This window comes from Carassius carassius, chromosome 43, assembly GCF_963082965.1.
Source record: "Carassius carassius chromosome 43, fCarCar2.1, whole genome shotgun sequence".
In the NCBI taxonomy this organism is placed as follows: Eukaryota; Metazoa; Chordata; class Actinopteri; order Cypriniformes; family Cyprinidae; genus Carassius; species Carassius carassius.
The window spans coordinates 2,736,269-2,762,664 of NC_081797.1; the positions used below are offsets into that span (position 1 = coordinate 2,736,269).

Below are 26,396 nucleotides of genomic sequence, written 5' to 3' on the forward strand. Positions count from 1 at the left end.
TAATCCTGAAGATTTCATTTTGTAACATGAGTTTTACTAATGATGAAAAGTATATTTTTACTTCATCCCAACTGTTTTCTCATGACTAGTATGACGTGATCTTTTTATTGAAGCTTGTTTCTGTCATGGAATAAAATAGGGTAATTGCAACAATTCTGAAAGAATTCGTGGGACACTTGGCACATTACATATTTTTGTTATCATCCTTATATATATATATATATAATTAAAAAACTGGAAACCGTATCAAAATCAAGTGAAGTATTTAAGTGTCACTTGGTGACTATTTTTGGTACGATGCTTAAAATCTTTATTTTTGTGATATAAACTTAAAATTTGGTACATAACATAGACATATGTCTTTGACTTTATAGTAATTGTAGATTTCAAAATATTGGTGAAATATTTTTATATCATTTGTTAAGTATAGCACATGTTCTTAAGAGACCACCAACCTTTGGTCTTCAAACTTTGCAGGATATATACTCCGAATTCAGAGACAAACAGCCCAAATTGCGAGATGTAGAGGAAAAAGGAAGTCAGAATTATGACCGAAAAAAAAAAGTTAAAATGTGAGAAAAAATGTATAAATTGCGATTCTTTTTTTGTGTGTGTGTGTGGTGGAAACAAGCTTCCATATTTTTGCCATAAAATAAATTTCCGATCTCGGGGTGTTTGGGATCCTCTCCTATTTACTGTACTGTGCTCCATGAGATCTCAGGTAAAGAACGGAGGGACTGATGATATCGATCATCGACAACTGCCTGTGACACACGTCAAGCCAAATGGTTTGTAAAACCAGCGAGATTTTCTCTCTCCATTGTCGTCTCCATTGTCTCTCCTTCATACAGTCATTTTTAGAAATAAGTAATTTACATTCTTGTTTTTATTTTCACAAGTTCAGATGCTTACATGAATGTGGTTTGATGTATAAATGTGTAGCATTTGTGCTTTTGCTGTACTTTGTACTGAAATCATCCTCCGCCTTGTTCACTTGTTAGTGCACTTGTATGCTACACTGATTTGTCTCTTTTAGTGCCTTAGTTCCGAATTGTAAGAAACTGTATGAAGTGTTATGGCATGGATGAACAAATTTCACTTCAGAGTAAAAATCTGCAATGTTTCAAATCAAATAAAGTGTCGTTATAATCCATGGTCAAGTTCACAATGTTCCCAAGATTATTATTTTTTTGGGTGTCCTGTAATATTTGCTGATTGAGAAACTGTATGCATAAAGTATTGTTTGTTAGTTTTTTTCTGATTAAAATGAAATGTTTGATTGTCTGCAGCTTTGCTTTTCTAACAAGAGAGCTTGGTGTTTTTTATACAGAAGGGATTTTAACAACGTGATATCAGGGAATTGTCTCGGTCACAGTAAAGTCAAGTGCTGTTCTGCCTCTGACAGCTCATTTCTAATAAATGCTTGATTTTAAGAAGCTTGTTGATACAGATCTGTGACTTTATACTAGCTGCTTATTAATATACTGCTGCAGAAAGGCCTCAGTGGAGGTGTTTTTGCTGTACATTGGTTTAAATGTTTGACATCTGTATATCTAGTCCCGTCTCCAAATAAAAGACATCTTTATAAAACTCAAATGCAGAAATGTGTCTCTTATATATACAAAGTCCGAGTAATTTGGAAAAAGACACCAACCAAATACTAATTTCACAAAAGTACTCGTTGTATAGCACCACCAAGTGGTGTACTGTCCAAAATATTCATGCATTGTATTGTATGCATTTATAATTTTGTCATAATTTAGTAAAACAATTTCTTCATTAGATCATACTTTTTAGAATCCATTTAATCATCTAAAATAGTTTACTATAAAGGTATTACTTTTTTTTTAAAGAGGTCATGACCTGCCTTTGTTTTTTTTATTTTGTACTGTTCTCTGACGCCCACTTATAATGTTTTTTATAGCAAAAAAAAAAAAAATATATATATATATATATATACACACACATATATATATATATATATATATATATATTTAGAAGTAATAAGCTATTTTCTGTCCTGTGCATCACAGCACTTGTATACTGTTGCTCTCTCCATGGTCTGACTTTAGTTTCTCTTTGGTTTCTCCTTTAATGACTCCTTTAATAGTTAAATAAGTACTCGGCACAGTTAGAAATAGTTCATCAGCGTTTCGAAGATATAGCGTGAAGTCAGAGGGCACAAGTTACTTTTCTCAGCGCCGGTCAGCGTGAACCGAATCACAGTCGTTTGTTATTACAGAAATAGTTTTTTTTATATCACTGTATATCACTATAACAGATCACTATAATTACAAAAAAATGGAACATATCAAATAAGAACATAAATGCAGTAATCAATAAAAAAAAATTTTTAAAAGAACACTAAGTTTTGTGGCGTGAGTCTACAACTGAGGTAAAATGTTGGTAACTGGAGTAGACTCTGCTGCAAAGTCCTTTTGAGGTCGACATCATTCTCACAGGGCAAAAAGTCTTCTTCTTGTATTTTTTGTGTCCCTGAGTCGGTTGGCTGCACAGAGTGCAAACAGGCAATTTTTGTACACGTGACTTCTTGATTTCAACATTTGTAAGACTGCCTGTATGTTTCCTTTTATACAGTGTAGCCCTGGCCCAGGCTGAACGGCTGGCAATACTCTGTGATACTGGTGTTGAGTTGGTGGACGTAGCTCTTGTGGCAGATGAAGCGATTTTAGCTAGAGGTTTGATGATGATGGAAGTGACTGGCGTTTTCCTTTCAGTCACAGGAGATATGCTGACCGGCAGTAGGAAGTGGGGAATTGGCACAGACTCACTGTGTTGTAATGGCAGCAGAGTCTTTAAAACTGGCATCGCAGTGTCCGTCCCTCCTTTTAAAACCTCTGTCCCTGCTTTGCTTGAAATGTGTTCAAGCTTCATCTGTGGGAGGTCAGGTGGAGAGAGAACGGACGGCTGGCATGCAGCTAGAGGAAGCTCTTTTGAAGAGATTAACATGGTCTTCAGCACGGTAGCAAAGGGCGGTTTAGTCGACCGCAGGTTGACGAGTCTCTCATGACTGCGGATAAAATCACAGAGTGTTCTGGTGTCGATTTTTGCCAAAGGTATTCCCAGTTTGCTCAGAACTGGATCCTCTACTAGTACGCGATGCTGAAGGCTCTCATATGCTTTTGCGATGGTGGTTTTTACAGGGTTTGTTGGAGTACTGTGCGGTGACCCCAACCAGAGAAGTTTCACTAGTGTGTACATCAGCCTGTTCTCTCGCTGGACCAGTGCAAGATCACCTCTCTTTGTGCAACAGTAAAGCGCATTACCCCAGTGTGTTTTGTAGAGCTGGTGAAACTTGTGTGGTTGTTTATCGTGTTCCTCTACAGCACTCCATGCTTCGATGAGTCTGTTCCTCTGTTCTGTTGTTAGGCTCAGCTTGTCCTCAGTCAGACCAGTCTCCACCAGCAGGGAACAGAAGTTTTCCAGCTGTCGGAAGCCAGGAAGCGGCTTGGAACTACAAACATCCTCCTGACGAAGAGTTTCAAAAAATCGTATATTATTAAATTAAGTTAAAATGCTTACTCATAAAGAAAATAAAAATGATAATATTTTCTTCTAGGGCTGTGCAAATTGGCCAACTTTATATGCAATTTTATGCATGCATATTTCTACATATGGCCAGATACCGATAACGTTCCGATAATATCATGCATCACTACTTTTAATAATCAATGTTTGGAGGTTGCGTAAAATAATGTCATCTCATTGTACCCAGCAAGGTTATTTTCGTAAACGAAAACTAAAACTGAGACAAAATAAAAAAAACTAAACAAAACAGTTATTGAAAAGCTAACTGAAATAAAATAATAGTTATCAAAATAAACAATCGTTTCCCCATGGCAGAATTTGTTCTTTTGAGCTTTGTGGCCGAAATACCTGTAAATGGCGCATCATGCGCATAAAGTAATCTGACGAAGAGACGCTAAGCAGTTTAAAAATCAATCACGGTCACAATATTTTCCGCAGCAATACTGTATCGATACAAGGTCAAATATCAATCTTTTATTCTACTATTTGGTCTGGGTCTGGGTCACCTTAAGCATGCAAGTAAGTTAGTACAATAAAGATGGCGGCATCACGGAAACTTATCAGGAAAACCCTCTCCGCAAATTAAATTGGATGTAAGACTATGTTTTTAATTTATTTTAAATTTAACAGTAATTGACTTTCAAATGCCCCAATCGTTGAAGGGTCTGCACAACTTTTTTGTACAAGTTGCATTGTTCAAAACACCTATAGTATCACAGCAGTGCATACTAGTTTACATTTAATTAAGGTGGACTAGACTGTAATAGAAATAGTTGAGTCTGCCAGGTGCATGCAACATTTTTATGACAGGCTTTCATGAAAGTGTTGGTCAGTTTGTCTGCTTGACAATCCCATTTTGCACTGCAGCAATAACATTTAACTGAGAAATTGTATTTTTTGTTTAAACAGATGTTGCCAAAGTTTTCATTTTGGAACATAATTAGAAGTTGGAAAAAGGTAACTAAATTTATTTAGTATCTACATAAATGTAAAATTTTATCGTGACACAAGTATCGTGATAATATTGTATTGTGGGGCCTCTGGTGATTTCCCCCCCTTGCTAATTTTAAAATGATATTAAAGTAAAAAAAAATAATAAATAAAATAAAAAATGCAAAACTACAGTAACTTTGGTACCCAATTTTTGCTAATTCTTGCTGATTGTTTACAGTGTAAATGAAAGATACTCCTCAAATGTGCACAAAGCGTCATTGAGCTTAGGGAAAAAGTTGAGTAAACTATACTATATCTTATGATATCATCTATATCTTAAGTCTTTAAAGCCCTTCATATAATGTTTGTCACATTTAGAACAAACATTTTTCAGATGCATTTTTCAGATCGATATTTTATACAAACTCGATTTACCGCATAACCCAATTTCACTCTAAACACTAGGGGTGCAATGGTTCAAATTTTTCACGGTTCGGTTTGTACCATGGTTTTAAGAGTCACTATTTGTGTTTAGGGGGGGGAAAATAAAACTGTCAAATAAAAATGAGAACAAATAATCTAACTACAAGCTACAGCATTGTATTTTTAGATACAGAAATCAAATGTAAAATAACATTGCATATTTAACCATGAATTAAAGGTTATTTCCTAATTAAAGTAACTATTCAATCAAGAGCAGTGAGTGATTTCCTTGTCTTTTGTTGTTTAATATTCAAAAAGTGCTGTCACTTTAAGATAATGCACTCATACTGTGTTCAACCAACTATGTCTGCTAGGATACTCACAAAGACATAATTTTTGTGTGAATTTGTCTATTCAAGCTAAACACTTGAAAACTAACACATTATCTGCACGCATTCTGAAACACGCCTTTCCCTCTTTACAGGAGCGCACACACAAATCTTCTCACTATGCACATGAGTTGTCAGTCACGTCTTCTTGTTCTTGAATGTTTAAAATGGAAAGGATTACACGAGTTTAGTTTAAACACAGATAGCAATGTGCTGTTCGGGTCTCACCTGTGCATGCACGCTATAATGACGGCATAAATCATATTCCAGCATATGGCACACACGTTGAACAAAGAGTGACTGTTCCATGTTTTTTGTTTTATGTTAATGTATTGGGAAGCCAGAATTCATTTACATCAATTAGTCGAACTCTGTTTTACGTGTTGCTATTTTTATCAAACCATATTAAAGACGCATTGTCAGAACTAAGTTCCTTAAGTTACACCCCTAGTAAACAGTAAGTTACTTACAAAGGCTGGAGAGTGAGCAGCAGTGGTCTCGTCAGTAGTAAGGATGATGTGGGCTGGGATGACAGGCACTCCGTCATTATCTGGTTCTGGGTCACTCTGGTACGCCTCATCGTCCTCATCTGGGTCAGACTGACCAGGCTGGATCACCTCTTCCTCTGGACTCGGTCCATCCTTGGAGAGGTCACTGAGGGAGAAAGGACCAGATTCTCCCGTGGTTTGGCTGAAGAGGTATTCCAAACCAAGCAACTCATTGGACATCACATTAGCAGGTGCGTGGATAATCTCCTCTACAATCTCTCCAAACAGCTGCTGACATCGTGTGTTGAGGCGCTCGATCAGAGAGGCCGAGTACGCTCTGTGGCGTCGACCTTTGCCACCGAACACAGCATGAGAACTGCAACCTGAATTCCAGCGAGCGATTCCTCTAATCAAGTAAACCCAACAGGGACGTGCTGCGCAGTTGGAACCTTCAAAAATAAATAAATGAGAGTTCATAATAAAAAAAATATGTCAATTCTGTCGTTCCGAACTCATAAGACCCATGTTCATCTTCTGAACACAAATTAAGATATTTTTGATGAAATCCGAGAGCTCTCTGACCCTCCATAGACAGCAAGGGAACTACCACAATCAACGCACAGAAACGTAGCAAGGATATTGGTAAAATAGTTAATATGACATCATTTACAAAGCTACGAGAATACTTTTTGTACGCAAAGAAAACTATAATAACAATTTATTCAACAATTATTCTCCCCAAGTTATTGTCTTTTTGAGAATATGCCAAAACCTAATGAGTGCATGCTGAACGTAAACAATGCTGATTCTGTTTGGGGTACTCTCCAAAAAACTAAAAGACGGTAACTCGGGGAGAAGAATTGCTTCTCCGAAAATTTCAGGTTCCGTCAAAAATATCTTAACTTGTGTTCTGAAGAAGAACGAACGTCATACAGGTTTGGAACGACATGAGAGTGAAAAAAATGTATGACTGAATATAATTTTTTCAACTAACCCTTTAACTAACTAAATAATTGATTATTTAATTGATCACTTATTTATGATTACAATAACTGAATTCACTCATATAGTAAAAATATACATGATGTACAGCATTTATGAGCAATATGCAGATGATGGAAACACATTTATTTATTAACTTGCTGCAACTGAACTTGTACCTGGAATCATTTTGGGCAATGCTTTGTGGAATCCCTCCAGGCTGTTGCTTCCACGGAGACATTTGTAATAAGGGACGTTGATGCCATTGATGGTAGTGGTTCCAGCCAATATGTACATATTCATATCCGGAGGATCCTGAATGCACTCCAAGTGTCGCTGCTGGCTTTCCCACACATTGTCTATGGCCTCTGTAAATAAACCATAATGAACAAATATATATATAGACCTCTTCAGTGGTCTTGTGTATTCAGGCTACCCTTGCTCAAACAGCAAAGCTATCTGACAATAGCGGTGTTCCTACTTGGGTGGGATGTTCCCCTTGATTTATTTGGGTTCCCCCATTTCCGCCAATTTGCATGAGCAGCCCATGGCGTCAGTAGCATTGCCCCTTTCTGAGGAAAGGCTTGGTGTATGTAGGTCACTTCCTTGGTGCTCTCCCACCAGGTGGACAGACATGTGCTTTGGCACGGCTTGGTTGGATTTTGTTCTCCAAAGTGCCCCCTAGGGGGCGCAGCGTTTAGTTCCCTAGAAGGGGAACGTCTCGGGTAACGCATGTAACCATGGTTCCCTGAGAGGGAATGAGACGCTGCGCCCCCTTGCCATGCATTCTTTCTGCCTCTTTATGTCTCCTTCAGACAGCTAAGTGGATGACATATTCTGCAGGTGTCCTTTTATACTTCAGGCACCGTGAATATGACATCATGGTTCCATGTGTACCAATAGATCGACATTGTTTCACACGTGCTTTAGACACTGGTCATGCAGGCTGCATTCTCCAATGTGCCCTATGTCTCGTTCCTTCTCAGGGAACCATGGTTTTTTTCGCTTGTTTATTTTCATATAAAAATTTTGCATGTTGTTTCTTTAAACAATGGTATAAACATCATTCAATATAAATTGTGATAATCGTAATTAAAAATTGCAATTTAAAATTTATTTTCTATTTTAATATACTTACAAACTATACTAACTATACAAAGATGAATTTTCAGTATCGTTTCTCCAGTCTTCAGTGTCACATGATCATTCAGAAATCATTCTAATATGTTGATTTATTATCAGTGTTGGAAACAGTTGTGCTGCTTAATATTTTTTGGGACCGGTGATACTTTTTTCAGGATTCTTTGATAAATAAAAAGTTAAAAAAGACAGTTTATTCAAAATATTGTGTTACAATATACACTACATTAGGGCTGCACGATCAGTCGTATCAGATTATCATGCATGTCTCTTCAGTAAAGTCGGTTCTGTGATTAGTCCCAAATGCACATTACCTGCTTTCAAATGGAGTGGCATTTACTACACAGAGCCGTAGTTCACTGACAAGCTACGCAATATCGCTTCATAATCGCAGATGAATCGCATTCGGTTATGAACGCGATATTGCATAGCTTGTCAATGAACTATAGTTCTGTGTAGTAAGTGCCGCTCCATTTGAAAGCATGTGATGGACATTTACTGCTAAATCACAGAACCGGCTTTATTGACAAGACATGCATGACAATCGCATGTAGTTAAACTTGCAGCCCTACACTACAGTACATACAGTACATATTAAATTAAAGTAGGAAACCAATATTACAAAATTAAAATAAAAGCCTATTTCACAATAGTATGTGTTTTTATAACATTTTCTGTTTACATCACATTATATACCTGGTGACTTGAAAAGGCTGACTCCGCTTTCATCTAGCCCAGCAGGACCTTTGAGTTCATCGATGGCTATCTGGACTAGCCGGAAGGTCTCCTGAGCCCCAAGTGTAACTCTGCGGATGTGGTGCTTCAGTTGTTCTTTTGACAAATAGAGTCGCACAATATCTTCATCAGTGACCGAGTTAAAATCTTCTGGGTCCTTTGCTTTGACGGCTTTGATGAGGAGCTCTAAGTCAGTGTGATTGTATGCCAGCACAGCTGCTGCTAGGGCAGACTTGAACACAGCATACTTAGAATGGCTGTTAGTACAAATGGCCGCATCAAAACAATGGATCCAATGAAATAGGTCCAGACGCACGACCATACCATTTGCTACCCAATCTAGGAACAAGGTCTCTATGGCAGCTCGGCCTTGTGCACTGCAACACCCACGGTCAACGTACAGGATTTTAGGAACTGGTTGATTGGCCTGCTGGAACCGGTCCATTACTCCACGACACATGGGCTCCAGGCACTCGATGGACTCCTCACACGTGAGAACAAATGAGACAATATGGGAATTCTCATTGCCTATACTGGTAAACCACTCAGCTGAGCCTTTATCCTCCCCAGACAGCTTCTTCACCACCTGCAAAATGGAAAAATTCTGAGACTCGGATATTTCCAGACTAAGATTTAGATTGGGGATGGCCATGTCGATTAAACTTATATTAAAAAGACAAATTGGTTTGCCCATCCAAAAAAATAAAATTCATTATCACATTTGTAATTATTGCAGATGATATATGTACAGTTGTGGCGAAAAGTTTTGAGAATTACATAAATATTGGAAATTGGAAAAGTTGCTGCTTAAGTTTTTATAATAGCAATTTGCATATACTCCAGAATGTTATGAAGAGTGATCAGATGAATTGCATAGTACTTCTTTGCCATGAAAATTAACTTAATCCCAAAAAAACTTTCCACTGCATTTCATTGCTGTGATTAAAGGACCTGCTGAGATCATTTCAGTAATCGTCTTGTTACCTCAGGTGAGAATGTTGACGAGCACAAGGCTGGAGATCATTATCAGGCTGATTGGGTTAGAATGGCAGACTTTACATGTTAAAAGGAGGGTGATGCTTGAAATCATTGTTCTTCCATTGTTAACCATGGTGACCTGCAAAGAAACGCGTGCAGCCATCATTGCGTTGCATAAAAATGGCTTCACAGGCAAGGATATTGTGGCTACTAAGATTGCACCTAAATCAACCATTTATAGGATCATCAAGAACTTCAAGGAAAGAGGTTCAATTCTTGTAAAGAAGGCTTCAGGGCGTCCAAGAAAGTCCAGCAAGCGCCAGGATCGTCTCCTAAAGAGGATTCAGCTGCAGGATCGGAGTGCCACCAGTGCAGAGCTTGCTCAGGAATGGCAGCAGGCAGGTGTGAGCGCATCTGCACGCACAGTGAGGCCAAGACTTTTGGAAGATGGCCTGGTGTCAAGAAGGGCAGCAAAGAAGTCACTTCTCTCCAAAAAAAACATCAGGTACAGATTGATCTTCTGCAGAAAGTATAGTGAATGGACTGCTGAGGACTGGGGCAAAGTCATATTCTCCGATGAAGCCCCTTTCCGATTGTTTGGGGCATCTGGAAAAAGGCTTGTCAGGAGAAGAAAAGGTGAGCGCTACCATCAGTCCTGTGTCATGCCAACAGTAAAGCATCCTGACACCATTCATGTGTGGGGTTGCTTCTCATCCAAGGGAGTGGGCTCACTCACAATTCTGCCCAAAAACACAGCCATGAATAAAGAATGGTACCAAAACACCCTCCAACAGCAACTTCTTCCAACAATCCAACAACAGTTTGGTGAAGAACAATGCATTTTCCAGCACGATGGAGCACCGTGCCATAAGGCAAAAGTGATAACTAAGTGGCTTGGGGACCAGAATGTTGAAATTTTGGGTCCATGGCCTGGAAACTCCCCAGATCTTCATCCCATTGAGAACTTGTGGTCAATCCTCAAGAGGCGGGTGGACAAACAAAAACCCACTAATTCTGACAAACTCCAAGAAGTGATTATGAAAGAATGGGTTGCTATCAGTCAGGATTTGGCCCAGAAGTTGATTGAGAGCATGCCCAGTCGAATTGCAGAGGTCCTGAAAAAGAAGGGCCAACACTGCAAATACTGACTCTTTGCATAAATGTCATGTAATTGTCGATAAAAGCCTTTGAAACGTATGAAGTTCTTGTAATTATATTTCAGTACATCACAGAAACAACTGAAACAAAGATCTAAAAGCAGTTTAGCAGCAAACTTTTTTAAAACTAATATTTATGTAATTCTCAAAACTTTTGGCCAAGACGTATATACTGTATATCTCTCACACCCCAACTTAATATTACCTAATATTATTTCAAACTTGTATGACTTTCTGGTCACTCTTTTTTTCCCCACAGTGTTCATGTTACAGAGTACTACTAATACACTCTATCTACTTCTTTTCTGTTCATTTGATAAAAACAGTGTAAGTCATACAGGTCTGAAATAACATGAAAGTATAAATATAAATGGTATTTATCATGCTTTATGCTGTTTTGTACGAACCCTTTTAGTGGTGTCCATTTTTAGCACTGTGCCAAAAGTGGAGAGAATCTGGTTCCTGTAGCCCTGTATGTTGTTGGCCTCTGCCAGCAGGGAGGCATGACGAAGAAAACGAGAAGAGGGCAGCTCTCTTGGAGGAGGTGGAGCCTCAAACTTGTGTCTTAAGCCTGACACGATCTCCCCAGGCTTTGTAATAGTCATGAGGAGTGTGGTGTACAGGTCTTTCCTGAGGAGATACTCCTCAAAGTGATTCTCCTGTATTTGTCGCCACACCTTCACCATGGTGTTTCCTTCAGTCCAGTCCCGCAGAAGGCACACCACTTTTTTGTCCACACCACGCCTGTAAAGTGTTATGATTAATAAGCCGGCAGTACGGAGGCCAATAAAGCAAATAGAAAAAGCATCATCAAATTAAGACAGCATCTTCATCAGTTTGACAGGACGTGCTGCAAATACTCGAAACACAACCAAAAACATGCAGCAAAAACAGAAACATGATAGAAATACAACACAACCAAATATGAAAGAATGCTGCAAATACTCACAGCACAACCAAATACAAAAATCATGCTGCAAAGACAGAAATGCATGGCAAATACTCACAATACAACCAAATATAGAAATGCGCTGCAAAAACAGAAAGGCGCTGCAAGTACTTGCAACACAACCAAATACAGGAATGCACTGCAAATACACACAGCCCACAACAGAACCCTTACAGGTTTTTCCTACAAAAATGTACTATAGTTAAACCATGATAACCACAAATAAATTTGTAGTAAAACTGAAGTTATACAAATGGTAGTAAATAAGCAAATAAATAAATATTTTTATAGTAAAACCATGGTTAATTTTTGTAAGAGAAGTTGTAAATGTAAGTTAGCCAGCTTACATAATGTTCACTAGTTTGTTTCACAGTTACAGTAATTGTGTATACTATCAGCTTATTTAGGCATATATATTATCCAAAAAAGGATATCATACAATCAGATCTCACCTTTTAGAGTAGACATTGATAAGCATGTGCCAGGATCATCACTTGTTGCAGCTCCCTTAAACTTTTCCGTTGTGGTCTGTGCGTATTTGCAGCGTTTCTGTATTTGGTTGTGTTGTGAGTATTTGCAGAACGTCTCTGTATTTGTTTGTTTTGTGAGTATTTGCAGTGCATTTTTGTATTTGGTTGTGAGTTTTTGCAGCGTGTTTCAGTATTTGGTTGTGTTGTGAGTATTTGCAGCGTGTTTCTGTACTTAATTGTGTTGTGAGTACTTGCAGCGTGTTTCAGTATTTGGTTGTGTTGTGAGTATTTGCAGTGGTTCTGAATTTGGTTGGGTTGTGAGTATTTCTGGCACCTCTCTGTATTTGGTTGTGAGCATTTGCAGCACGTCTCTGTATTTGGTTGTGTTGTGAGTATTTGCAGTGTGTTTCTGTATTTGGTTGTGAGTATTTGCAGCACGTCTCTGTATTTGGTTGTGTTGTGAGTATTTGCAGCACATTTCTGTATTTGGTTGTGTTGAAGCGTGTTTCTGTATCTAGTTGTGTTGTGAGAATTTGCAGCACGTGTTGTCAAAATGATGATGTTTTCTTAATTTGCATGTAGTTTTTATTTTATTTGCAGTGCACTGAGCTCTCTCGGCCACCGTACTAATTTAAAGCATGTTAGATTAACACCAATGTTGAATGTACTCACGTTTCTGTGAGGACAACAGGGAACATGGCTTGGTGAGCCTCACTGAGCTGGCACAGGATAGCAGGATCCCATGCCAACCAATGCCCCACCTTGCCACTGCCATGACCCCTGGCTGCTTTGGTGCAATGGCCACAGCACAGGACCTCCGTCAGCATACAATACCAGCTGGATACATCACAAACATGACAAACCTGCAATATCAAAAAACAAACAAAAAAGTTTAATATGCTATTTAAAAACAGCAGTGCATTGTTTGATTGAATCTGTAGGTGTATTTGCATAAAAACAGATCATTAAATTTTTGCATTGCAAGGAAATGTACTATCAACTAATCTAATAAAAAAATATATAATACCCTGGTGTGGTAGCCCGACTTGTAGAGGTACACAGCCTTTCCTTGACCCACACATTCTGCATCCCGAGGACACTTCAGTAAGTATTTCCATACTCCAACAGGCTGCCACACAAAGACACGACTTCGAAAAAAGAGATACGGATTTGGCAGAGGACCACTTATGTAGCCTGGAGGTTCTGGAGGGTAAAACCACATCCGGTCAGATTTTGGTACTCGACACCACTTCAATACACCGGTGTTGTCACGATACTCCTGAATCGGGCCAAAGAGTCCTCGCTCTGTGTCGTCCTTCAACCAGGAGAGGTCAGCTGGTGGGATACCATCAGGATTTTCCCACTGTTGCACCCAACCCTCCAGCTCGACCTGAAACAGAAAACGTAATTACAAAATAATACATAGGCATAATGTAATTCCAATTGTAATTATTTATGGTTAATACATTTGCATATTTAAATATTACTCACTGTGAAATCACATGGTTCTGCAGATGAATTGTGATCTATGGCTGTGGATGAGGACTTCTTTGATGCCTGTGTGTATGTGGCTGATGCTGTTTGCGTGTTGATGGCCGTGGATGAAGATGTTAGGGTGTATATGGCCGTGGATGAGGATGTTGGCGTGTATATGGCCATGGATGAGGATGCTGGTGTGTTGATGGCCGCAGATGAGGATGTTGGTGTGTCGACTGCAGTGGATGAAGACGCTGGTGTGTAGATGGCTGTGGTTGAAGACGCAGGTGTGCATATGGTTGTCGAAAAGGACTCTGGTGTATAGATGGCCGTGGATGAGGATGCTAGCATGTAGATGTCCATGAATGAAGACGTTGGCATGTAGATGTCCATGGATGAGGATGCTAGCGTGTTGATGGTCGTGGATGAAGATGCTGGCGTGTACATGGCCGGGGATGTAGACGCTGGGGTGTAGATGGCCGTGGATGTAGACGCTGGGGTGTAGATGGCTGTGGATGTAGACGCTGGGGTGTAGATGGCCGTGGATGTAGACGCTGGGGTGTAGATGGCTGTGAATGTAGACGCTGGGGTGTAGATGGCCGTGGATGTAGACGCTGGGGTGTAGATGGCTGTGGATGAAGACGCTGGGGTGTAGATGGCTGTGGATGTAGACGCTGGGGTGTAGATGGCCGTGGATGTAGACGCTGGGGTGTAGATGGCTGTGAATGTAGAAGCTGGGGTGTAGATGGCTGTGGATGTAGACGCTGGGGTGTAGATGGCCGTGGATGTAGACGCTGGGGTGTAGATGGCTGTGGATGTAGACGCTGGGGTGTAGATGGCTGTGGATGTAGATACTGGGGTGTAGATGGCCGTGGATGAGGACGCTGGCATATATAGGTCCATGGATGAGGACGCTAGCGTATCGATGGCCATCGATGAAGACGTAGGCGTGTAGATGGCCGTTGATGAGGACACTGGCGTGTAGATGGACGTGGATGAGGACACTGGCGTGTAGATGGACGTGGATGAGGACACTGGCGTGTAGATGGACGTGGATGAGGACACTGGCGTGTAGATGGACGTGGATGAGGACACTGGCGTGTAGATGGCCTTGGATGATGCTGTGGGCTCTGGATTGATCACTTCTAATAAGTGAGTGTCATCCTGCCACGAGGAGTCATTGATGGAAGAGCTTGAAATCTTTGTAACAAACATAATTCATAACATTCTGATCAACAATTTTGTTTTATCATCAAAGAAGTAATACTGAAATGGTAATAACTTGTAAACATTCAGTTAAAGTTGTGGTAAGACGGTTTGTGGGTCACACAACTCACTTGATCTTTCTTGTCATAAATGTACTTCCTAAACCTTTTCATCTGCATGCAGGCAATATGGGTCACAGGCGTATGTAGCCACTGGCTTACAGAGCTGTATGCTTTTTGGATCATACTAGAATCATCTTGCCAGTCCTTCTGGGCAGAATACTGGCTGTAGAGCTCCCACATCTCCTGAAAGGTATGGTACTTGAACCCTTTCTGTCCATAGATCCATTGGTGGACATTGGCCTCCAGGACAATTGAGACTTGTGGAAAGCTCTCTGCATACTCTGCCAGGTAGTCTTTTACCCAGTGATGTTGGATCTTCCCCTTTCCAGGTTTGTTAGAGAGTTCTTCTCTGTTCTTGTCAACCAAACTGCAATTACATGCATCAATTGCAAAATTAAGATTGAAACTTTGAAAAGACAAACGGGTAACAGGCTACACAGTGATCACAGGCAGAGATTATTTGCTATCAGCATCTTTTTAAGCATAAATAAAAACATTGTTAGTTGAATATGCTTACTACTTCATGTAGCCCACATCGTTTGCCACAAGCCAATGAAACGGAGCATAGAGATACTGGCCAAATGGCAGGACCAGCTTCCCCAGGCACTGCTGTCGTGACGGCGTAGAGACCCCTTCAGCATGAAGTGCTCTTTCAGCATGGGCTAGGACAGTGGACTCATTCAGCAGCTGAGCAGGGGGGAGAGGAAACGTCTTCTGTCTGTCTCTGTAGGCACAGGCCTCATTCGTCGCCACCAATAGGGCCTGTTGACGATCCTCTGGAGCAGTGGGGTTTTGAAGACGGATGATGGGCCTTGCCATATCAAAGTGCACTGAAATAAAGATACCACCTTGAAGGTAACTGTATTAATTGATTTTTAGCTGCTGAAGCACAATCAGCAGTGAAAGAGAACTAATTTAGCTATATGTGTGTGCTCTCTGAGAGACTGTTTCTAAACGCTTTCAGAAAGGTGAGCACACATTAAGACAGTGCTCATAGAATGCGGGGAAATTCGTGGCCTATTGGTTAGAGAGTTTGACTCCTAACCCTAAGGTTGTGGGTTTGAGTCTCGGGCTGGCAATACCACGACTTAGGTGCCCTTGAGCAAGACACCGAACTCCCAACTGCTCCCCGGGCACTGCAGCATAAATGGCTGCCCACTGCTCCAGGTGTGTGTTCACGGTGTGTGTGTGCACTTTGGATGGGTTAAATGCAGAGCACAAATTCTGAGTAGGTCACCATACTTGGTTGTATGTCACGTCACTTCATTTCCTATGAACGAGTATTGAGTTATTTTTGCAGTTTTATAGAACAATTAACCACACTTTTGTGTGACAAAATGTCTATCTTTGCAAGTATCCTCGTAAACGCATTAAATTCAGGTTTTAAGTAAAAGCAAACAGCCGAGAAAGAAAACACAAGTGCAACCGTTTATTGAATCTGGGCAGCTCTTAAAGTGACAGCAGTCTTATATTCCTGCTGTTTGATGATCATATTAATCAAACAACAATCTCTCACTGCTCTTGTCTAAATATCATTTGTAACTTTAATAAGAAGAAATATATAATTTTCACAGTGAATAGTTTTATATATATATATATGTAACATTTCTCACATTATTACAGTTTTGCTATATATCAAAAATTATATCTGGTGTCTTTTTGGTTTGACTGTTAAAACTACAAAGTAATTTAGTCAAGAGCAGTGAGTGATTTTCATTTTCATTTTCTTGGATTAACATTACAGCAGCTAGTAGCTAAATTAGGCGCGGTCACTTTAAGAGACGATGAACGCATCCAATATAACACACATCCCATGTTTTTCCTCAACTGTTTACTTTCACTTAAGAAATAACTGACAGTTTTTTTCGAGCATAATTTCCAAGGTGGATATTTTGACATATTTTGTATGTATCAGTCGGCACAAGAGCAAAAATAAGCAAATTCGATGTTCAAGTGTTTTGAGACGCCTTTCTCTGCGTGAGCCCTGAACACCAGAACACCGCGAGTACTGAATTGGGCTCTTTCACATCTTTTTGTTTGTTCAAACTGCGATTTGTATTTGTTGGTTCAGGTGCAGGAGGGACTTCGAGGAGTGTCGCTGTCCATGATACACGGCTCTCTCTCTCTCGTGCGCACCGAACACAGCGCGATACTCTGTTCATGGTCTTGTGTTCTGGTCTTGTTTTTGGATGCTTTAATGTTTAAATCGACAAGCGGTAAGGCTTAAAAACACGTGAAAAAGATAAGCTTTCGTGACGATGCGCAGCAGTGGCCCGTCAACTGTCCTGAGCATCTTTTTAGGCTGGCCTCAGCCAGTCGGTTATATAAAATATCAAGGTGAAAGTCATCATCACCCTGTTTTTATGCGCATTTTTAAGTATTGCATCAGAATCGAGTGATGGAAACGCTTGCATGAGGAGGTTTTTGACTTGTTTTGACTTGAAAAAGGGTTGATGCGAATAATGGGAGATGGAAAGCGCATCAAAAAAAGTAATGTGACTTTGCGGAAATGTGACTTTGTAATGTGACGGCAAAACCTGTGAGACAGACTGATGAAGATCAGATCAGATCAGATCTCTGTGCGCAGCACTGGCTGCTGTCTGCTGTCAGACTAAAAACGGCATTATTACAATACAATTAATGGCAAAATTAGACCCCAGGTCGAATTTAGCATAATAAAAGCTCTACTGCTTTCGAGCCATGTTGAAGGTCCCGATATACTTCAAACGAAATTGAAGAACGAACTGACATGACGTAATTTCGAACAAAATCACGCCGGAAAAAAAAGTGTGTTTTGAGTTTGTTTTGTCAGTTCAATACAGCTCACCAAAGCGAACTTTCGGGGGAGTTCGTTTTGGCTCCAATACAATGTTGAGACACCATTGGTCCGTGGTGGGTGTGTTCTGAGACTCCGCCTTCTTTGACGTGCACTTTTTCCCCGGTTCATTCATTTCTCAGCAGAGGTCAGGCAGGAGAACAACATCTCCTAGTCACTAGCAACATAAACACACTCAATCTGAGCTGCCACAGATATATCCAACTATACGATTGCTCGTGAAGAGACTTTAAAGATTCAGAGAAAGAATTTAATTCCTAAAAATAAATTGCAACGAAGCTTGGTGCAGACAACATGGAGTTATGCAAAAAGTGATGTAGAGAAACATCCAAGACAAGTTTTTCCAAATCCATGAAAAGAATAGAAGGAAAGATTAAAGATATAAGGTAGCAAGTAACAAATACATGTGTTTCAAATAAATGATACACCATACTGCTATAATTGTTCTTTCAATAAGCGAATTTAAAAAGGTACAATAAATGAAATGCCAAAAGATAACATGCAATACTAAACCTTTGTTTTTATCAAATCATGACACCACATAATATATAAAAGGGTGTATTAATTTATCCAGTTGCATAAAGTAACAAACAGGTTTGAGATGACGCCAATATTTTTTCCACATCACATGCTAAAGTTTTCAGACTATGAGCAATTCACATTAAAAGACAAACAAGATTACAAAGTATTACAAACAAGATACTTGAATCTGAGCTGCTGCTAATCATTATTCTTAAGTCTACAATATTCTGACTATTGGTACCCGTCTCACACCTGGATACATGACCTTTAAACACATTTTTACCTGGTGAAAATATAGAGTTCTAATCATTTTGGCCACCACTGTATTTAGTTTTTGAATTCAGCTTTTAAGTGCCTTTTGCACGCGTATCCCTTTCTAATATAGCATCATTACAATATGTAAAAAACTAATCTTTAACAGTTAACTGCCATTGAATCTACAATTGTATATTTCTACACTCCCACATCTGTCCACTAGCAGGCGGAAGTATCAATTAAAGCTTCCGTTCAAACATGGCTGCGTCCATTGCGCGGTCATGCTGTCGAGTTCATTCAGGAGTCATATTAAGAAAAACATCTTACCTAAAAAATTCATTCCATTGTTCTCCATCTAGCAGAAGCGGGCTGCTTTTATCCCTGCATAACCGAGGCCTCCTGAAAGAGTCGTTCCCTGAGCACGCGGCGCAAGCGGAACTCCCGGAGCTGCTCCGGTCTGCTCCGCAGACCGTCTACTGCGGCTTCGACCCGACCGCGGACAGCCTGCACGCCGGGAACCTGCTCGCCATCATCGGCCTGCTGCACTTCAGAGCCGCGGGGCACGACGTCATCGCGCTGCTCGGCGGAGCCACGGTGCAGATCGGGGATCCGAGCGGGAGGTCTGCCGAGAGAGAGCGCCTCTCCCCGGCCGCAGTGGAGCAGAACTCCCGCGGGATTCTAGAGAGCCTCCACCGGATCTTCACCCACCACGAGCTGTACTTCTGCCCGGATTCGAGCAGGCTAGGCCGGCTCACGGTGCTCAATAACCGCAGCTGGTACAAGGACTGGAAGGTGCTGGAGTTCTTCTCGGAGGTCGGCAGGAGTTTTCGGATGGGAACGATGCTCAGCCGCCACAGCGTTCAGTCTCGGCTCAAGGGCGCGGAGGGCATGAGCTTCACCGAGTTCTCCTACCAGATCTTCCAGGCCTTTGACTTCTACCGTCTGCATCAGCTGCACGGCTGCAGGATCCAGCTGGGCGGAGCCGATCAGCTGGGGAACATCATGAGCGGACACGAGCTCATACACAGGTCCGTTATTACTTTATCAGTCGATAATCACATAAAAACATCGATTCTAAATGTCTAATCTAAAGTGCATTTCCAACCAGTTATTGTATTTATTTTGCAAGATATCCGGTGCATAAAATAAGCTTCTAAGTAAAAAAATAAATAAAAAATAAACCGTGTTAGTGAATAATTGAGTCGGTTAGAACTATTTCTCCTGATCATAACACACGCAAATGCTGAAAGACGGAACCAATCGATCACAGAGAGCGTGCACTGCTCAAATAGGACTCCTTTATTCCTCTGTTTACATAAATGTGATAAACGAGTTAGGTCAAAAGTAAACTAAAAGTAATCAACAAATTGTCCAATTATATCATCTGAAATTACTACTGAACATTTTTGACATGTAATTTGGAAACTATATAATGAGTGTTAAATATTAAAGTAACATCACATGTGTTAATGTAGGCTACTGTAATATTAAAAAAGTGAAATATTGTTAATCAAATTCTGAAAAATTTATCACAGTTTCCACACATATTTTTTGGCTGCTAATCTGTTTTCAACATTGATTATGATCAGAAATGTATCAACTCATTATATTAGAAAGATTTCTGAAGATCATCCAAAGCTGCGCATCACAGGAATAAATTACATATTAAAATATATTCAAAGAGAAAAGTTTTATTTAAATCTTAATAATATTTCACATTTATACTTTGTTTACTGTATTTTTGATCAAATAAATGCAGCCTTGCTGAGCAATAGAGACTACTTAAAAAGTATTAAAAAAATCGCACTGATCCCAAACTTTTGAACAGTAGTGTATGTACATAAAGTGTCATAGTTTAAGACAAGAGCAACGAAAACACAGTGAAGGACTGGATGTATATACAGTTAAAAAAAAATTCTGTTTATAAGCATGGCACTATAGTGAAAATGTTTTCTTTTGGATATGTATCTCCATAGGATTATCACAAAAAATTAAATATAGCTCAAATGAGCCCTGAAATTTATATGATTTCAGTATTGACACTAAATCATTCAACTTAAAATGCTAATAAAGGAGTTTAGTGGCACGTTTGGGATTTATAATAAATATAATTTAATTTTATGACAAATAAATCAGTGCGGCATATAATAAATAGTTACTTTTATTTGTGCAAACAATATTTCAGAATCATGAATCTATTATAGCTCCATATGTGTGTGTGTGTGTGTGTGTGTGTGTGTCTATATAGGAGTGTGATCTTATGTTATTCTTGTGCTACTGTCATTATAATAATACTAAGATAATAGTATTTATGAATATTTCGATTTTTGTACTTTTATGCACTTTTTCCATATTATTAGTATTTGTTTAACCTTATTTTTCTTTCAGTTTTAGTTTGTCATTTTAATATTCCAACTTAAACCTTGTATTTCCAATAGTTGCCAAACCAACATTTTTAATTAAATGTTTATATATATAATATATATATATATATATATATATATATTATATGTATGTGTTCATGTTTTTCCACCTAATATTTATATTTCAGTTTAATTTTAATGAATGGAAGGGATTTTAGTGGTTGTAGTTAACGATGAGGGCTCTTGCGATGCAGAAAGACGGGAGAGGAAGTGTACGGCCTGACGGTTCCTCTCGTCACCACCTCGATGGGAGATAAACTGGGGAAGACGGCCGGCAACGCTGTGTGGCTGAACAGAGATAAAACCTCACCCTTCGACTTCTACCAGTACTTCCTCCGCTTGCCTGATAACAGCGTAGAGGGGTGAGTTCAGTTCCCAGCCTCAGAGCAGGACCTCATACTTAACACGAGCTTTCAAAAATACTGTAAAAAATTGAAATATTATTACAATTCAAAATACCTGTTTTGTATTTGAATATATTTTAAGATGTAATTTATTCCTGTGATCAAAGCTGTATTTCCAGCATCATTCCTCCAGTCTTCAGAGTCACATGTTCTTCAGAAATCATTCTAAAATACTGATTCACTGCTCAAGAAACATTTCTGATTATCATCAGTGTTGGAAATAGTTGTGCTGCTTTATATTTTAGTGGAAACCTTGATACAAAAAAAACAAAACGAATTTATTTGAAATGGAACTCTTTTATAACATTATGAATATATGTGTATTGTCACATTTGATACATACTTGTGGATTAAAAGTTAATCTTCTTGATCCCAAACTTAGTGGTTAAAAATAATTCTTGTTCTTATTCAGAAAGCCCTTTCTCCCTGCAGGTACCTGAAGCTCTTCACCTTCCTGTCTCTGGCCGAGGTGGAGAAGGTGATGGAGCAGCAGAAGCAGGATCCGGGCAAACGCATCGCCCACAAACGCCTGGCTGCTGAAGTCACCAAGCTGGTCCACGGGAAAGAGGGCTTAGAAAGCGCTAAAAGGCAAGATACTCAGTTTCTGATTTTCGTCCTGTCAAGTCAGCAGTATGAAATCAAGATCGAGCCTAGTATTCATACCTTTAACTCAGGACTAAACTTACTTGAAGCACCTTTGGCAGTGATTACAGCCTCAAGTCTTTTTGGGTATGATGCGACAAGGTTTGCACATATGCATTTGGGGATTTTCTGCCATTCTTACAACCCGAATTCCGGAAAAGTTGGGACGTTTTTTAAATTTTAATAAAATGAAAACTAAAGGAATTTCAAATCACATGAGCCAATATTTTATTCACAATAGAACATAGATAACGTAGCAAATGTTTAAACTGAGAAATTTTACACTTTTATCCACTTAATTAGCTCATTTAAAATTTAATGCCTGCTACAGGTCTCAAAAAAGTTGGCACGGGGGCAACAATTGGCTAAAAAAGCAAGCAGTTTTGAAAAGATTCAGCTGGGAGAACATCTAGTGATTAATTAAGTTAATTGATATCAGGTCTGTAACATGATTAGCTATAAAAGCTTTGTCTTAGAGAAGCAGAGTCTCTCAGAAGTAAAGATGGGCAGAGGCTCTCCAATCTGTGAAAGACTGCGTAAAAAAATTGTGGAAAACTTTAAAAACAATGTTCCTCAACGTCAAATTGCAAAGGCTTTGCAAATCTCATCATCTACAGTGCATAACATCATCAAAAGATTCAGAGAAACTGGAGAAATCTCTGTGCGTAAGGGACAAGGCCGGAGACCTTTATTGGATGCCCGTGGTCTTCGGGCTCTCAGACGACACTGCATCACTCATCGGCATGATTGTGTCAATGACATTACTAAATGGGCCCAGGAATACTTTCAGAAACCACTGTCGGTAAACACAATCCGCCGTGCCATCAGCAGATGCCAACTAAAGCTCTATCATGCAAAAAGGAAGCCATATGTGAACATGGTCCAGAAGCGCCGTCGTGTCCTGTCGGCCAAGGCTCATTTAAAATGGACTATTTCAAAGTGGAATAGTGTTTTATGGTCAGACGAGTCCAAATTTGACATTCTTGTTGGAAATCACGGACGCCGTGTCCTCTGGGCTAAAGAGGAGGGAGACCTTCCAGCATGTTATCAGCGTTCAGTTCAAAAGCCAGCATCTCTGATGGTATGGGGGTGCATAAGTGCATACGGTATGGGCAGCTTGCATGTTTTGGAAGGCTCTGTGAATGCTGAAAGGTATATAAAGGTTTTAGAGCAACATATGCTTCCCTCCAAACAACGTCTATTTCAGGGAAGGCCTTGTTTATTTCAGCAGGACAATGCAAAACCACATACTGCAGCTATAACAACAGCATGGCTTCGTCGTAGAAGAGTCCGGGTGCTAACCTGGCCTGCCTGCAGTCCAGATCTTTCACCTATAGAGAACATTTGGCGCATCATTAAACGAAAAATACGTCAAAGACGACCACGAACTCTTCAGCAGCTGGAAATCTATATAAGGCAAGAATGGGACCAAATTCCAACAGCAAAACTCCAGCAACTCATAGCCTCAATGCCCAGACGTCTTCAAACTGTTTTGAAAAGAAAAGGAGATGCTACACCATGGTAAACATGCCCCGTCCCAACTATTTTGAGACCTGTAGCAGAAATCAAAATTGAAATGAGCTCATTTTGTGCATAAAATTGTAAACTTTCTCAGTTTAAACATTTGCTATGTTATCTATGTTCTATTGTGAATAAAATATTGGCTCATGTGATTTGAAAGTCTTTTAGTTTTCATTTTATTAAAATTTAAAAAACGTCCCAACTTTTCCGGAATTCGGGTTGTATTTACTGATATGTATATGGAGCATAATATAAACACTCACCAAGTGCCAGGTGTGAGGCAAAATCAGTGTTGGCGAGTATATGAAATTCTAGCAACTTTACTATTAATTGTAGTTTGGTGCAGTTATCTAATAAAATACTTTAGAGTTTAATAGTTTAGTGATATTAAATTGTATTTAATATTTGATTAAATATTAAAAATAACAACAAATTGTTTTTCCCAATTTGTTTTGCCGTTTTTTTTTTTTTTTTCCTTACATTTAATTAAAATGTTATTTTAATTATTTTTGATAGTAATAATAATTAATAACAATTATTATTATTATTATTTTATATAAGTATTATTTAAATATTTAAGTGATTTATTATTATTATAATTATATCAATTAAAATGATTATTATTAAATATTTTAGGTTTTAATAGTATTATTAAATAGTATTATTTAATTTAATAATAATAAAAATAATACAATTACAAATAATAAATAAAATGTAAACTTATATTAATATTATGTTAAAATCATAACATAAAATGTGGAAAAAGTGAAGCGCTGTGAATATTTTCCGGATGCACTGTATGTACCATTAAATCTTAATCCATAATAATACTCATAAATCATAATTAAATCCAGATCTGTCCCACAGGTGCACCAATGCTCTGTTCCACAGTAATATTGGGGCTCTGGAGCAGATGAGTGACACTGAACTCCAGGAGCTTTTCCGCGAGGCTCCGTTCCACGAGGTTTTCCTGGATCCAGGAACGACAGTGTTGGACGCCTGCAGGAGAGCACAAGCCATCCCCGAGGGACCACGTGGGTGAGACACCCCTCTGATGTCATCACACTGGGAATCTCAGTAGTGTTTTGGAATGTTCGATTTAAATGTAACACACTCTCCACACATTTTGTTACATTGTTACTTTTTACTCAGCCTTTCTGTTACTTTGTATCACTTTCGAGTGACTTGCTTTTTGAAACAGGCTCAGGTCTTAAACTATTAGGAAACACAAATGAAGGGGTGGTTTTTGATGCCTTTTTTTCATTTTAAAATGCATTGCCGCCTTTGTTATTTCCTAGTTTATCTTCATTGTTCCTTTCTGAGCAGGTATCAGATGATCAAGGACGGGGGCGTTTGGATCAACCACCAGAGGGTAGCAAACCCCGAGCAAGTTCTGGTTGTGGGTCAGCACATTCTCTCTAACGGACTCAGCCTGATCCGAGTGGGAAAGAGGAACTTTTACATCCTAAAGTGGCTGAGCATATGAATTATACACACTTTTTTCCCCATCCCAGACTCTTTAGGATTTGTTAAGACATTTTAAAATCCATAATTGCATTCAAAACAAACCGTGGAGAATCCAAGCGCTCGCCAGCAGTGGTCAGCAGAGGTCTGTTTCACTTCAGGACAGTAACCTGTGCTCTGTCTGCTTGAGCTCATCAGAGACTTTGAAATATGTTGAATTGTGCTGTTGTGAATGTCTGTGGATTATATCAGAGACGTGAGAACAGACTTTGCCTTGTTTGTGCCTGTTTTATTTGGTCAAATGACACGGTTTGATGTGTGAATACGCTCCTGGTTTAGAGAATTGTTTCACACAATTCTCAAAAAAAAAAAGCCAGAATTGTGCGACATTAACACAGAATTGCGAGATATAATTTCTGGGGGTTTTTTTTGTATCTTGTAATTCTGTTATTTTGTTCTTGTTGTTTTTTGTTTTTATACCACGGGATAATATATATATATATATATATATATATATATATATATATATATATATATATATTATCACAATTCAGATTTTTTTTCTCATCAGAACTTCTAGAAATAGTCAGAATTACAAGTTATAAAATTGCTGTGGTTTTGTGGGGGAAAAATAGAAATTGCAATTAATTTTTTTTTTTTTTTTTTTCGTTGTGGAATCAAAAAATACATAATTATGCGGAGGAGGGGCGGGTTAGAATTCTGAGTTCATACCTTGCAATTCTGTGTTTATATCACAAAATTTAGAATTTTGGAAAAACAGACTCCAAATTCTGAGATATGTTTTTTTGTTTTAAGTGGCAGAAAAAGGCTTCCACAGTAAGGTGATCTGTGGTACAAACAATCTTTATTGAACAGGCTTTGAATGCCTTAATAAAAAAAAACTCAAATGTTTATGACCTTAAGTTTAGGTAGAAATCATTAAGTTTGTTTTGAGCTTCCCTAAACTGGCAGAGGTTTGGTGTGTTGACAGGAGAAGAGATGCTGTCATCATCATCAGCCGTGTGTAAACAGTCGTCACAGTAGCTGAAGACTCTTCTGAAAGCAGTTCTTGTCAGGACTATTGCGTGGTCTGATCGGGGCAGTGCTGTTCCTGGAAATGTTCTGGCAACTGCAGCTTCTCACTTCTAGGAACAAATAAAACTTTTAGTGAATCTCTTTTGTACTTCCACATTTTGTGATTTTAGTGTCTCAGAAATGAAACCAAACCATCTTACATGCATATCTTAGTTTACGAATCATTTGTTTCATCACATAAGAATTGTTAAGATATATATATATATAACTTTTGGATATACTAAGTTTTGAACAGATT

General features: G+C 39.0%; 2 protein-coding genes across 2 annotated transcripts; one reads left to right on the top strand and one right to left on the bottom strand.

Annotated features, from left to right (window-relative positions):
- Positions 1 to 1,960: 1,960 nt before the first annotated feature.
- On the bottom strand, positions 1,961 to 19,075 carry LOC132124989 (uncharacterized). Its single transcript, XM_059536183.1, has 2 exons — positions 18,937 to 19,075; positions 1,961 to 3,489 (listed from the first exon to the last, which is right to left on the bottom strand). Exon 2 carries the CDS (start codon positions 3,220 to 3,222, stop codon positions 2,365 to 2,367), a length of 858 nt encoding a protein of 285 aa, XP_059392166.1. The 5' UTR covers positions 3,223 to 3,489; positions 18,937 to 19,075; the 3' UTR covers positions 1,961 to 2,364.
- On the top strand, positions 18,825 to 25,330 carry yars2 (tyrosyl-tRNA synthetase 2, mitochondrial). The gene is made up of 5 exons (XM_059536184.1): positions 18,825 to 19,637; positions 21,227 to 21,394; positions 21,869 to 22,024; positions 24,467 to 24,637; positions 24,926 to 25,330. The coding sequence occupies exons 1-5, from the start codon at positions 18,868 to 18,870 to the stop codon at positions 25,083 to 25,085; spliced, it is 1,425 nt and encodes a 474-aa protein (XP_059392167.1). The 5' UTR covers positions 18,825 to 18,867; the 3' UTR covers positions 25,086 to 25,330.
- The last annotated feature ends 1,066 nt before the right edge of the window (positions 25,331 to 26,396 follow it).

Coding starts and splice junctions, on each gene's coding strand:
- yars2 (XM_059536184.1), top strand. CDS start 18,868: ATGGCTGCGTCCATTGCGCGGTCATGCTGTCGAGTTCATTCAGGAGTC. Junction 21,395..21,868: donor CCTGATAACAGCGTAGAGGG/GTGAGTTCAGTT, acceptor TTCTCCCTGCAG/GTACCTGAAGCTCTTCACCT. Junction 22,025..24,466: donor GGCTTAGAAAGCGCTAAAAG/GCAAGATACTCA, acceptor TCTGTCCCACAG/GTGCACCAATGCTCTGTTCC.
- LOC132124989 (XM_059536183.1), bottom strand. CDS start 3,222: ATGTACACACTAGTGAAACTTCTCTGGTTGGGGTCACCGCACAGTACT.